The 15,557-nt window shown below is 48.8% G+C and overlaps 1 protein-coding gene across 1 annotated transcript in view; it reads left to right on the top strand.

Annotated features, from left to right (window-relative positions):
* Positions 1-15,557, top strand: part of dna2 (DNA replication helicase/nuclease 2) — a 166,285-nt gene that overhangs the window by 115,409 nt on the left and 35,319 nt on the right. The window contains exons 17-18 of the mRNA XM_038821845.1: positions 3,808-3,897; positions 3,987-4,173. Of these exons, the coding sequence (XP_038677773.1) occupies positions 3,808-3,897; positions 3,987-4,173 (277 nt within the window). The remainder of the gene's footprint in view (positions 1-3,807; positions 3,898-3,986; positions 4,174-15,557) is intronic.

Here is a 15,557-nt window from a genome sequence, read left to right as displayed (position 1 = left end):
TAGAAAACCAGCTAATCTGTAATGAATAGGGTCAAATAGACAAGCCATCTTCTCACAGGTGAGATCTTATAAAATGGGCAGGTTGCTCCTCAACAGGCCTGGGGGTCAATGTATTCCTGCTGTGGGGGAGAGTCGCATTAATTTGGTTGGAGAGGGGGCTGAAGCATGAGAAGATGATTAAAATATATACAAGACTGGGAGAGACGAGCAGAATGTCAATGAAGAGTAGCCCAAAAGAAGAGGGATCAGTCAGGGGAGAAATGAAAAGCAAACTGAAGTTGTTTTGAAGTGCATGTGTGTAAATGCAGGGTACATGGTAAATAAAGTTTGTGAGCTGATAGGGACACTTTTTGTGTGAGAATGTGATATTAGTGGAAATCTGGCTCAATGAACCAGAATGTAAACTTCACATTCAATGTATTCAGGATGAAAATAAGGAGGAGAAGCGAGTGCAGTATCGGTCAAAGATAAACTGGCAGCTCTTTATTGAAGACAGATAAGAAGTCCGCCTTACGGATAATGTTTCTGAATGTTTGGCTAAAGGTGAGGACTGTATTCTACCAAATAGTGGAAAGATGGAGGAGCAAAGTTCAGTGAAAAGTCCTTAAAATTATCGTGATTATGGGGAACAACAGTTATGCCAAAATAGACTGGGGAAAAAAATAGTGCAAAATGCAAAGAGGTGGAACATTCTTGAAGTGTATACAAGAAAATTTCCTTTCATCAATAGTTTCCACCCCAATGAAGGATGAAGTACAGTTGAGTCTAGTTCTGGGAAATTATAATGAATTGGGACAAGTGGCACAGTGTTTAGAACTACTGCCTCACAGCAGCAGGAACCCGGGTTTGATTCCGGCCTTGGGTGACTGTGTGGAGTTTGAGCGTTCTCCCTGTGCCCGCATGGGTTTCCTCCGGGTGCTCCAGTCTCCTCCCACAGTCCAAAGATGTACAGGTTAGGTGGATTGATCATGCTAAATTGCCCTTTAGTGTCCAGGGATGTGCAGGTTTTTTTTTTTTTAAAGTATTTTTATTAAGGTTTTGCAGAATTTTTCATAATAAAACAGGAGTAACAATAAAACAAAACAAACTAGAGTGAACATTAACATAGTGCAAAAAGAGAATATACAATAACAATTAAATAGACATTACCCCACGTGACTCAGTCTTTCCATACCATCCCAATGAAACACTCACCCACCCCAACCCCACCTCCCTATGGATTGCTGCTGCTGACATTTTAATTTCCCCTGAGAAAGTCGACGAACGGCTGCCACCTCAGAGAGAACCCTAGCGTAGACCCTCTTAAGGCAAACCTTATTTTCTCGAGGCTGAGAAACCCAGCCATGCTGTTAACCCAAGTCTCTACACTCGGGTGGCTTTGAGCCCCTCCACATTAATAAAATCCGTCTTCGGGCTACTAGGGAGGCAAAGGCTAAGGCGTCGGCCTCTTTCGCCCCCTGAACTCCCGGGTTTTCTGACACTCCAAAGATCACTATCTCTGGACTCGGCGCCACCCGTGTGTTAAGCACCATAGACATTGCCCTCGCGAACCCTTGTCAGAACTCTAAGCTCCGGGCATGCCCAAAACATGTGAACATGGTTTGCAGGGTTACCCTTGCACCTGATACAACTGTCTCCTACCCCAAAAAAACTTGCTCATTCTCGCTGCCATCATGTGTGCCCGGTGGACCACCTTAAATTGAATTAGACTGAGCCTGGCACATGATGAGGAGGAATTAACCCTGCACAGGACCTCTGCCCACAGACCCGCTTCCAACTCCTCACCTAGCTCCTCCTCCCACTTGCCCTTGAGCTCCTCCACCGGGGTTTCCTCCGAATCCTGTAGTTCCTGGTAGATATCCGACACCTTCCCCTCCCCCACCCAGGTGCCAGAGACCACCTTGTCCTGTAATCTCAGTGGCGGCAGCGTCGGAAAGGCCACTACCTGTTTTTTCAGGAAGGCTTGTACTTGCAGATATTTAAAGGCATTTCCTGGCAGCAGATTAAATTTGTCCTCTAGCACCTTCAAACTGGGAAACCTTCCGTCTATGAACAGATCTCCCATCCTTCTGATACCTGCCCTCTGCCAGCTCTGGAACCCACCATCCATCGTACCCGGGATAAACCTGTGGTTGTTGCATATTGGAGTCCAGGCCGACGCTCCCTCCACCTACTCCACTGTCCCCAGATCCGCAGTGTCGCCACCACTACGGACTTGTGGAGTAACGGGTCGGCGAGAATGGCAAAGGAGCCGTTATCAAAGCTTCCAGACTAGTACCTTTACATGACGCCGCCTCCCGCTGCTCCCACGCCGCCACCCCCTCCCCCATCACCCACTTCCTATTCATAGCTATATTGGCTGCCCAGTAGTAGCTGTGAAAGTTCGGCAGCGCCAACCCACACACCCCCCACCGACTGCGCTCCAACAGCAATCTCCTTACTCGCGAGGTCTTATTCGGCCACACACAGTCCGTAATGATCCTACTCGCCCGCTTAAAAAAGGCCTTAGGGATGAAGATAGGGAGGCACTGAAAGACAAACAAAAATCTGGGGAGGACAGTCATATGGGGATGTGCAGGTTAGGTGGGGTTATGGGGTGGGAGTGGGCCTGGGTAGGATGCTCTTTCAGAGGGTCAGTGCAGACTCGATGGGCCGAATGACCTCCTGCACTGTGGGAATTCTGAATCTATGAAATGGAACATGTTTCAGTGGATGATCATTAGAGGAAGAGTGACCATTATATCATTGTTTATTTATTGAAAAGGAAATACGAGAGTACTGAAGTGGTGGAGGGCCAATTTCAGGGAGCTGGAAGGTGATTTGGCTCAGGTGGATTAGAATCCAAGATTTTAGTTAACGCAATAAATACGCTGTAGGACGTCTGCGAAGAGGAGATGGTTCAGGTGCAAAGTAGAAAAATCCTTTTGAGGGGTTGGGGAAGAAAGCTAGACCTCCCTGGATGACCAAAGGTGGAGAAATGTAAATGAGACAAAAATGGATGCTTATGATAAATTCCAGTTGTATAATACAATAGAGAAAGAAGGCGAGCAGAAAAAGTAAAGAGGAGATCTGAAAACAAGAATAAAGGCAAGAAAAAAATCTGCAGGTAGTGTAGAAGGGAACACTGAAGTCTTCGACAAACATACAAATAGTAAAAGGTTAGTCAAAGGAAAGGTGAGGCTGATATGGGGAAACGGTATAAATGACTAGCCGAGGCTATGGCTGAGATACTGAATCAGTACTTTGCATTGTCTTCATTTATGAAGAGGAAATAATTAGATAATTTTCAGGATTTGGTCATTTTGACTTGTAGCTTTGCGAACAAATCAAATATGTCCAATAGTTTCTGTGTGTTACCAGTTCTCATTTATACCAATTACTCCCTCCAGCCGATGTTCCCTTTAATATCTAGTTGTTTTGTGTGGGTGACCCTTTTTTTTAGTGCACTGTCCCTTTAAATTTTCTCGCACATTATTTATCACAGAGCATGGTCTGTACACCACTGTAGCTGGGAGTTGTAACCCAATGGGTTTTGTGTGTTTATTAGAATGTAACAACTGATTTCTCTCCTGCTCCAATATGTACACAATGTGTCCTCGTGTTCCCCCGCCCACCCACACACACTGTGCCCATGCTTACAGACCAACACATCACAGCGCATACACGCATTAATAGTGTCCACAGCTGCACATCAATGTACCGCACACGGTGCCCACAGCTACATATGTCACATCCTACACACACATTGGCCACAGCTCCATCCGCCGCATCCACACACCGCTAATTTAATGCATTTTGTGTCAACAGAGCTCTGGGAATGGATGAGAGTTTGTTTAAGCGTCTGGAGCAGAATTCTGATGCCGTCGTTCAGCTGAATGTTCAGTACAGAATGAATAGGTAATTGTTTTGAATACAACACTTGATTTATAACAGGTGAATTCTACTGCCCCATAATGATCCTTTCAATCCTTTATTAATCTCCACAGCACAATTATGTCACTCAGCAACAAGCTCATATATGAGGGAAAGCTGGAATGTGGTTCAGAACAGATAGCAACTGCAACATTACAGCTGCCCAAGTGGAGTGAGCTGGTCATACTTGGCCTGCAAGATACCTGGTTACAAGAAGCTCTGGAGCCAAATAAACCTGTTTGTTTCCTTAATACAGAAAAGGTGAGGTAATCTTCAATTCTGCAGTCATGGTAACCCACAAGCCTTGCAGTTATACTGTGCTGTTCTATGCCTGAACCAACAATGACACCTTTGACACCCAAAAATATTCATGTGCCTATGTCTGGAATCCATGTAATTCAGCAGCACAGATGCTCATAATACCTCTGAGCCCATTGTCCCCAATCCTACATCGAGGAGCCCACCTCCCCATCCCTATTCCAAAGCTTGCCTGCCCCAGCCCAGAGCTCACCTCGCCCATTCCTCAGTTCCAACTCACCTGCCCCTCACCATAAGACATAGGAGCAGTAGTAGGCCATTCAGCCCACCAAGTCTACTCTGCCATTCAATCATAGCTGATCTGAAATTATAATCAACTCCATTTTCCTTTTTTAAAAATAAATTTAGAGTACTCGATTAATTTTTTCCAATTAAGGGGCTAAATTGCGTGGCCAATTCACCTACCCTGCACATCTTTGGATTGTGGGGACAGACCCCATGCAAACACTGGGAGAATGTGCAAACTCCACATGGACAGTGACCCAGAGCCAGGATCGAACCCGGGACCTTGCTGCCGTGATACAGCAGTGCTAACCACTGCGCCACCGTGTTGCCCGTTCAACTCCATTTTCCTGCCTTATCCCCATAACCCTTCATTCCCTTGCTGATTAAGAATATGTCTTTCTCAGACTTTAACATACTTAAAGACCCAGCCTCCACAGCCCTCTGCAATCAAGAATCCCACAGATTGAGTACCCTCTTATGTGAAAAAATTCCTCGAAATTCCTCCTATTGCTGTCTTAAATGGGCGAGTCCTTACTCTGAGATTATGCCCTCTGGTCCTAGACTTCCCCACATAGGAAAACAACCTCTCATTATATACCCTGCCGCGCCCCCTGGGAATCCTATATGTCTCATTAAGGTTGCCTCATGTTCTTCCAAACTCCATGAGTACAGATCCAACCTACTCAACCTCTCCGCACAAATAATATCCCTCCATGTCCGGGATCAACCTAGGGAACCTTTTCTGGAAAGCCCCCAATGCCAGTATATCTTTCCTCAGATAAGGGGACCCAAACTATCCACAGTATGCCAGGTTTAGTTTAATTAGTGACTTGTGTAGTTTTAGCAAGACTTCCCTATTTTTTGAAATGATGGCCAACATTCCATTTGCCTTCCCTATTACCTGCTGAACTAGCATGCACAAGGATCCCCCAAATCCCCTCTGTTATTCAGCTTTCTCCATTTAAATAATATTCAACTCCTTTATGCTTCCTACCAAAATGCATAACTTCACATTTCCTGACATTGTGTTCCATATGCCAAGTTTCTGCCCATTCACTAACCTGCCTGTATTTCTTTGTGGACTCTTGCCATCCTTGCTACTTGCTGTCTCACCCATTCTTGTGTTATCTGCAAACTTGTACTATTGCTTTCCCTCGGCCAAGTCATTGATATACATTGTAAATAATTGTGGCCCCAACTCTGATCCCTGTGGCACTCCACTAGTTACAGGTTGCCATCCAAATTCCCATCACCCAACTCTGCCTTGTATCAGTTAGTCAATCATCTATCCATGCTAATATCTTATGAAGTTGCATTTTCTGCAGTACCTTATCAAATGCCTTTTGGAAATCCAAGTATATTACATCTACTGGTTTCCCCTTCACCTACCTTGCTCATTCTCATCTCAAATAATTCTAATAAATTTGTCAGGCATAGTTTTCCCTTCATGACACCATGCTGACTACTTGATTATGTTATGTATTTCTAAATGCTTTCTTGTATTCTTTTTAATGGACTTTATAATGCTTGTTGATCTGGCTTCAAGAAGGACATTAGCATTTGTCTGACGGTCCTCCCATTGAATCTAGAGGATGTGACAGAGGCATTGCTGATCGAATTCCACTAGTGCTCGTGTGTGTCTCCGAGACATAGTTCAGGTCTCACTGTAGTATGGGTGACAACTGCTCTGTACACAGAGACTTTTGCTGACTTGTGGAGGTCTTTATTGTTAAGCAGTTGCAGATGGCTGAATTAGGACAGAAGGGATCAAGAGAGGCTTGCAATTGTGGTGCAGAGTGGGCAACAACACAAACTCTATATCATGCATACAAAGATGGTCATTTACGTTTTGGCAAGGAAGCGACCAAGGTTAGAGTTTTACATCTAAACAGTACTTAATGCTGATACCAGAGGAGAATTGATCTTTGATGAGGTGGCATAGTGGTATTGTCGCTGGACTAGTAATCCAGAGACCCAGGATAATGATCTTGGGACCTGGGTTTGAATCCCACCATACCAGCTGATGGAATTTAAACTCAATAAAATATCTGGAATTAAATGTCTAATGATGGCCATGAAACCATTGTCGATTGTCGTGTAAACCCATCTGGTTCACTAATGTCGGGAAGGAAATCTGCCATCCTGACCTGGTCTGGCCTACAGCAATGTGGTTGACTCTTAAATGCCCTCTAAATGGCCGATGAAAACACAAAAAAGGAATGTAACCAAATGGACCACCCAGCATTGAACCAGGCACCGGAAACTACAACAGCAAATCCAACCCTGCCGACCCTGCAAACTCCTCCTTACTAACATCTGTAGGGTTATGCCAAAGTTGGGAGAGCTGTCTCAGACTAGTTAGGCAATGGCTATGCTCACAGAATCATACCTTGCAGACAATGTCCCAGACACCACTACAGTAGTCCCCCGTTATACCGCGCTCCGCAATACCGCGGTTCGCGATATACCGCGGGGGGGCTTATGGACCCCAACTGTCAGTTGTGTCAATTTCAGCGGCCAGCTCACTTTGATCCGGAGAGGGAAGCTGCTCTCTCACTGAAACAATCAGCCGGCCGCTGAAATTGACACTGCCCGCTGCTCTCTCCCTCCAATCAGTACCCCAGCAGCCACAGCCTGAACCCCAGCAGCCACAGTACCCCAGCAGCCACGGCCTGTACCCCAGCAGCCACAGTACCCCAGCAGCCACAGCCTGAAGCCCAGCAGCCACAGTACCCCAGCAGCCACGGCCTGTACCCCAGCAGCCACGGCCTGTACCCCAGGAGCCACAGCCTGTACCCCAGGAGCCACAGCCTGAACCCCAGCTACAGAGGGGAGGGGCGATGTGAGACAATGCTGGTCTTGCAGAGGCCCGTATGACCTCCTCCTGTGTTCTCTGCTCTCTCCCTCCAATCAGCGGGCAGTGTCAATTTCAGCGGCCGGCTCACTTTGATCCGAAGAGGGAAGCTGCTCTCTCACTGAAACAATCAGCCGGCCGCTGAAATTGACACTGCCGGCTGCTCTCTCCCTCCAATCAGAAACATTAAAACTTAAAAGTTGGATTGGAGGGAGAGAGCAGCGGGCAGTGTCAATTTCAGCGGCCGGCTGATTGTTTCAGTGAGAGAGCAGCTTCCCTCTCCGGATCAAAGTGAGCCGGCTGCTGAAATTGACACTGTTTTAATTAGATCCACGATGGGGGTTTTAAATTTATTTAAAAATCTATGCTAGCGCTTCCCATTGTGAGTCTGGGGTCTGACCTCTCTCTCTCCTCTTCCCCCCCCCCCCCCCCCCCCCCCCCCCCCCCCCCGTAGACACTCAATGGGAAGCGCTAGCATAGATTTTTAAATAAATTTAAAACCCCCATCGTGGATATCCACGGCTCGGTTGCAACGCGGGTGGCTGTCTTGGACCCCAACACCCGCGTTATAAAGGGGGACTACTGTATCACCATTCCTGGGTGTGTCCAGGTACACAGTCAGGAGGGAGTTGCCCTGGGAATCCTCAATATTTACTCTGGATCCCATGAAGTCTCATGGCTTCAGGTTAAACATGGACAAGGAAACCTCCTGCTGAATATCACGTACCAGCCACCATTAGCTGATGAATCAGTACTCCTCCATGTTGAACACCACCTGAAGAAAGCACTGAGAGTGGCAAGGGCACAGGATATGCTCTGCGTGGGGGACTTCAGTGTCCATCACCAAGAGTGGCTTGGTAGTAGCACCAATGTTACATTGCTGCTGGACTGGGACTGCCGCAGGTGGTGAGGGAACCAACAAGAGGGAGAAACATACTTGACCTCCTCCTCACCAATCTACCTGCTGCAGATGAATCTGTCCATGACAGTATCGGTAGAAGTGACCACCGGACAGTCCTTGTGGAGACAAAGGCCTGTCTTGACTTTGAGGATACCCTCCGTCGTGTTGTGTGGCACCAGCACCGTACTAAATGGGATAGACTTGGAACAGATCAAACAACTCAAGACTGGGCATCCATGAGGCCATGTGGGCCATCAGCAGCAGCAGAATTGTATTCAACCACAAACTACAATCTCATGGCCCGGCATATCCCCCACTCTACCATCACCACCAAGCCAGGGGATCAACCCTGGTTCAAAGAAGAGTGCAGAAGAGCATGCCAGGATCAGCACCAGGCATACCGAAAAATGAGGGACCTGGTGAAGTTGCAACACGGGGCTACTTTTATATCAAACAGTATAAGCAGCAAGTAATAGACAGAGCTGAGCGATTCCACAACCAATGGATCGGATCTATGTTCTGCAGTCCTGCCGCATTTTATAATCTAATAATCTTTATTGTCACAAGTAAGCTTACATCAACACTGCAAAGAAGTTACTGTGAAAAACCCCTGAGTCACTACATTCCGGCACCTGTTCAGGTAAACAGAGGGAGAATTCAGAATGTCCAAATTACCTAACAGCCGTCTTTCGGGACTTGTGGGAGGAAACCGAGCACCTGGAGGAAACCCACGCAGACTCCACACAGACAGTGACCTAAGCCGGGAATCGAACCTGGGACCCAGGCGCTGTGATGCAACAGTGCAAACCACTGTGCTACTGACTCGTTTTCTAGGCTCTCCAATAATTAAATCCTCCACGCAGTTACCATTCTCAGCCGGAGGGAGACGGGTGTGAACAGCTGAGTCCTGCCTATGGATAATTGAAACAGCCAGTTTCCCAACTGTATATAAATATACAGATGGACTTCAGGTGTTGGCCATGGAGTGAGTGGATGCAGACAAGGTGGCTTCCACATGAAAACAGCAAAACAACTTTTTAACCCCATCAAACGGCACCAAAATTATCCAAACCTCGCCCATCCAACCTCACCCCTGCAGACCACGTAGGTTGCTTCAACACCGGCCCAGAGCCGGGCAACCTCCATGGCGGGGATGATGGTGAAGTTCCATAAAAAGCAAAATAACATGAGTGGATCCAGAGCTGGGCGAAAAGTGCAAAAGGGTGCAAGTGGAAGGGACATCCCATCCGCTTGTACCAGGACATTGGGGCGGACCTGGCCAAGCGCCGGGCTGAATTTAACAGTGCCAAATCCGCCCTCTACAAAGTGAGGTGTGGTTCAGCATGCTCCTACCTGCCAGGTTATGGGTCACATCCTAGATAAAGGAGTATTACTTCAATACCCCTGAGAAGGCCAACAAATTTGTCAAAGACAACAACTTGGGCAGACAGTAAGAGTGCACGTGGATGAGAAGGCCAAGGGAAAGAAAAATAGGAAAACGTAGGCAGAGAGAAATTGCCCTCATGATTTCTTCCAACCCCTCTATTGGGTCCGAAATGTACAAAAGCAGGTCATAGATCATAGAATTTACAGTGCAGAAGGAGGCCATTCGGCCCATCGAGTCTGCACCGGCTCTTGGAAAGAGCACCCTACCCAAGCCCATCTCCACCCTATCCCCATAACCCAATTACCCCACCCAACACGAAGGCAATTTTGAACATTAAGGACAATTTAGCATGGCCAATCCACCTAATCTGCACATCTTTGGACTGTGGGAGGAAACCGGAGCACCCGGAGGAAACCCACGCACGCACGGGGAGAACGTGCAGACTCCGCACAGACAGTGGCCTAAGCCGGGAATCGAACTTGAGACCCTGGAGCTGAGAAGCAATTGTGCTAACCACTGTGCTACCGTACTGCCCTGTCATCCGCATAGAGCAGAACCCTGTGCTCCCCCAGACCATCCCTCGAGGCTCAGAGCAATTGCGAACAGCTCTACTGCCAGCGCAAACAACAGTGGGGTGAGGGGGTATCCCTGTCCCGTCCCCCGGTGCAGTCTAAAATAGTCCGATGTTGTCCTATTTGTCCATACACCCGCCACAGGAGCCTGATACAGTAACCTGACCCAGTTAATAAAGCCCCGCCCGAATCTGAACCCTGCCAGTATCTCCCACAGATAGTCCCATTGTACCTGAACAAAAGCCTTTTCTGCATCCATTGCGATCACGACCTCCACCTCCCTACCTTGCAGGGGCATCATGATCAGTTAACGGCCTTCTGACATTGGCCGCCAACTGCCTGCCCTTAACAATCCCTGTCTGGTCCTCCCCAATAACGTCTGGAACACAATCCTCGTTCCTGGAGGACAAGATTTTGGCCAACAACTTGGCATCTACATTCAACAGGGATATCGGCCTGTTGGACCCGACCAGCTCCGGGTTCTTGTCCCGCTTAAGAATCAGCAAAATCGTTGCCTGTGACATCGTCGGGGACAATACCCCTCTTTCCCTTGCCTCATTGAACATCCTCAACAACACCGGCCCCAATATATCGAAGAATGTTTTATAAAACTCCACTGGGTACCCGTCCGGACCTGGGGCCTTACCCGTCTGCATGGTCTTCAAGCCCTCCACTATCTCTTCCAGCCTGATAGGGGCTCCCAGCCCTTCTACCCGCCCGAACACCCCTTCATCCGCCAAAAGTCCCACATGCAACCTCCAGTCTGGGCGCTGGTTACTGTCTTTACTAACCTGTAGGTCGACCCAGTGCGTACCATGGTCTGAGATTGCAATCGCTGAGTACCCCGTGTCCACCACCCCAGCCAGCAAGGCCCTGCCTTCACCCTTGGCTGCCCAAACCTCCATGGATCCAACCCCCCCCCCAAATCAGCCCCATGAACCCTCTTTAGTTCCTTGCCATTGCTGGGCCCCTGCCTGTTTTTGAGCTTGACCAGTCCAGGCCAGGGTCCATAACTGTGTTTAGGTCCCCCCCAGGACCAACCTGTGCGAGTCCAGGCCCGATATCTTCCCCAGCATCCTCTTTATAAACTCCACATCATCCCAATTTGGCGCATACACATTTACTAACACCACCTGCACCCCCTCTAGCTTCCCACTGACCATAATGTACTCCCACATCCCACCTCCCACATCCGAGACTATTCTACCCGCCTCAAACACAACCCGCTTATTGATCGGGATTGCGACACCTCTAGTCTTTGAATCTGGTCCCGAGTGAAAGACCTGACTGACCCAGCCTTTCCTCAGTGAAACCTGGTCCGTTACTCTAAGGCGCGTCTCCTGCAACACTACCACGTCCGCCTTCAGTCACCTAAGCTGTGCCAACACACGTGCCCTTTTGACCGGCCCATTTAGCCCTCGAACATTCCAGGTGATCAGCCTAGTTGATGGGCTCATTGCCCCCCCCCCCCCCCCCGCCTCCACCGATCAGCCACCCCCATTTTTAGGCCCGCCTCCAGATGGTGTTCCGTGCTTCCACCAGTCCAACCTCCTCTCTGTCCCTCAGCCCAAGTCCCTCCCTCGTCAGCAGAACATTCACCCCCCCCCATCCCCCACTAGTAACAAAACCCTGTAACCCAACCCCATTACTAAACCAAACATATGCACCCCCCCACTGCGCTTCCGAGAGCTAACTCGCCCAGCTAGCTTGGTGGCCCCCTACCCCGGCGCCAGATCGTCTCCCACGTATTGTTCCCCCCCCCATACAAACAAACTCCAACATCGAACAATCCCCACACAATAGCCCAACAGAAAACCAAGATCAAAACAAGCACACCTCCATCCCCCAACAGTGAAAATGAAAACCTTAACTCACTCAGCTCTACCCTGGTTCCAATGCGAACAGCATCACAAACATCTTCCATGAAACGCAAAACGAGCAACTTTTTACAATAACCGAGAAACAAAAAGAAAAAACAAAAACCATGAATGTTGCAGCCAAGTTCAAAAGTTTTCGCAAAGTCCAACGCGTCCTCAGGCAACTCAAAGTAGAAGTGCTGATCCTCATGCGTGACTCGGAGATGGGCTGGGTATAACAGTCCCAACTTCACCTTTTTCTTAAAAAGGATCGCCCTGATCTGGTTGAAGCTTGCTCTCCTCCTGGCCACCTCTACACTCAGGTCCTGGTAAACCCGCAGGATGCTATTGTCCCATTTACAGCTCGGGGGGGGGGGTGGTCCACCCATTCGCGGCTTCCTCGCGAGCGCTCTGTAAGCCCTGTCCTCCTCCAAGGGCCAGGAGAACGCCCCATCCCCCAGCAGCTTCACAAACATGTCTGCGATGTATGCCCCAGCGTCCATTCCTTTGGACCCCTCCGGGAGCCCGACAATTCTTAGGTTTTGCCGGCGGGACCTGTTTTCTAGGTCCTCCCCCTTCGCCAGGAGCTTCTGGTCCTTCAGCATCCCCACCTCCAGCTCCACCACCGTCTGATGTTCCTCCTGCTCAGCCAGCACCTTCTCCACCTTCTGGATCGCCCGATCCTGGGCATCCAATCTATGCTCCAACTGCTCAATCGACTCTTTTATTGGGTCCAAGCAGTCCCGTTTCTGCGCAGCAAAGCCTTCCTGAATGACTTGCATCAGCAGCTCCGTTGACTGCTGGGTTGACAAGCCAGAGATCCGAACCTCTGCCATGCTGTCTTCTGTTGCAGCTACAGCCCAAGCCTTCTCTATCTTTTTGTTTCTGGCCTTACGAACCCTTCTAGTCTTCTCTCCATGCACCGAAGTTGGAATTCAGTAAACAATTGCCACTAACATCCGTTTTACAATTCAAGTCCGGTAGAAAAATGGAACGGGGGAAAGGTCCAAAAGTCCGACCAGAGCGGGAGCCACCAAATGTGCGACTTACTCCTTCATAGCCGCCACCGGAAGACCATACGCCTTCTTAACAACCATGTCAACGTGGGTGGCAACTTTGAGGGATCTATACTGTTCCTCCACACTTCCAAGAATCCTGCCTTTAACCCTGTATTCAGCATTCAAATTCGACCTTCCAAAATGAATCATTTCACATTGATCAAGGTTGAACTCCATCTGCCACTTCTCAGCCCAGCTCTGCATCCTGTCAATGTCCGGTTGTAACCTGCAACAGCCCTCAACACCATCTACAACTCCCCCAACCTTTGTGTGATCGGCAAACTTACTAACCCACCCTTCCACTTCCTCATCCAAGTCATTTATAAAAACCGCAAAGAGCAGAGGTCCCAGAACAGATCCTGCCCCTCACAAAGCCATGCTGACTATCATTAATCAAACTGTTTTTCTAAACAATCATAAATCCTATCTCTCAGAATCCTTTCCAATATTTTGCTCACCACAGACGTAAGACTGATGGGTCTGTAATTCCCAGGGATTTCCCTTTCTTGAACAGGGGAACAGCATTCGCCTCCCTCCAATCATTCTGTACTACTCCAGTGGAGAGTGAGGATGCAAAAATCATCGCCAACAGCGCAGCAATCTCCTCCCTCGCTTCCCGTAGTAACCTTGGGTATATCCCGTCAGGCCCAGGGGGCTTATCTATCCTGATGCGTTTCAAAATTTCCAGCACATCCTCCTTCTTAATATCAACCTGTTTGAGTCTATTAACCTGGTTCACACTGTTCTCATGGGCAACAAGGTCCTTCTCTCTCGTGTATACTGCAGCAAAATATTAATTTAGGGCCTCCTCCATCTTCTCAGACTCTTGGCACAAGTTCCCTCCACTATCCCTGTTCGGCCCTACTCTCACTCTGATCATCCTCTTATTTCTCACATGAGTGTAGAACGCCTAATTGGGGTTTTCCCTAATCCTTCCCGCCAGGGCTTTTTCATGCCCCCTTCTAGCTCTCCTCAGTCCATTTTTGAGTTCCTTCCTGGCTACCTTGTAACCGTCTAGAGCCAAGTCAGATCCTTGCTTCCTCAACCTTACGTAAGCTTCCTTCTTCCTCTTGACTAGAAGCTCCACTTCTCTTGTCATCCAAGGCTCCTTCACCTTACCATTCCTTCCGCATCTCAGTGGGACAAAACTATTTAGCACTCGCAGCAAGTGCTCCTGCAGAATTTGCACATTCTCCCCGTGTCTGCGTGGCTCTCGCAACCAAATATGTGCCTGGTAGGTGGATTGACCATGCAAAATTGCCCCTTAATTGAAAAATAGAATTGGGTACTCTAAATTGATTTTTTAAAAAGGTTTATGTATCCTGCAACCAAAATGGGAGGGCTCGCCCACCACGTTCTGGGAGGCATTGAAGGCAGTGATCGGGGGAAATTATAACTTGGGGACAGGAAGGAAAGGGAAACCAAAAGGGCTGATCGACTCCATACTGGAGGTGGATTGGAGGTACTCCACGGCCCACACTGTGGAACTGCTGGCGGAGAGGAAAAAGCTGCAGACGGAATTTGACCTGCTCTCCACACGGGAGGCAGTGCACCAGCTCCGCCAGGCATAGTATAGACAAAGCCAGCCGCATGCTGGCACACCAGCTAAGGAAACAAGCTGCTGTGCAACAGCGCAGATGAGGAACATTAACGGTAGGGTAGTAGCGGACTCGAACGAGGTCAATAAGACCTTTACGACCTTTTACCGAGGGCTATACAAGTCTGAGGCCCCGAGGGCAGCATGCTGGTATAGTAGTTAGCACTGCTGTCTGTGGCGCTGAGGACCCAAGTTTGAATCCCGGCCGTGGGTCACTGTCCATGTGGAGTTTTCACATTTTCCCCGTGTCTGCGAGGGTTTCACCCCCACAATCCAAAAATGTGCACGGTAGGTTGATTGGCCACACTAAATTGCTGCTTAATTGGAAAGAAAATAATTGGGTGCTCTAAATTTTTAAAAAATCTCTAAAGGCCCCAACAGGCTGGACATACCAGCAGTGGAGGTAGAACAAAATACATGTGCTGGAAGCACTGCTTGGGCTGGGAGAAATTGTGGAGTGCATCAACTCCATACAATCAAGGAAAATAACAGATGGGTTCCTGCCAGAACATAGAACAGTACAGCACAGAACAGGCCCTTCGGCCCTCAATGTTGTGCCGAGCCATGATCACCCTACTCAAACCCACGTATCCACCCTATACCCGTAACCCAACAACCTCCCCCTTAACCCTATTTTTATTAGGACACTACGGGCAATTTAGCATGGCCAATCCACCTAACCCGCACATCTTTGGACTGTGGGAGGAAACCGGAGCACCCGGAGGAAACCCACGCACACAGGGGGAGGACGTGCAGACTCCACACAGACAGTGACCCAGCCGGGAATCGAACCTGGGACCCTGGAGCAGTGAAGCATTTATGCTAACCACCATGCTACCCTGCTGCCCCAAACTGCCCTGCTACCCTGCTGCCCCAG

The sequence above is a fragment of the Scyliorhinus canicula genome, chromosome 16, assembly GCF_902713615.1.
Source record: "Scyliorhinus canicula chromosome 16, sScyCan1.1, whole genome shotgun sequence".
In the NCBI taxonomy this organism is placed as follows: domain Eukaryota; kingdom Metazoa; phylum Chordata; class Chondrichthyes; order Carcharhiniformes; family Scyliorhinidae; genus Scyliorhinus; species Scyliorhinus canicula.
The sequence above is the reverse complement of the archived record's forward strand: the minus strand, read 5'-3'. Positions and strand labels throughout refer to the sequence as shown.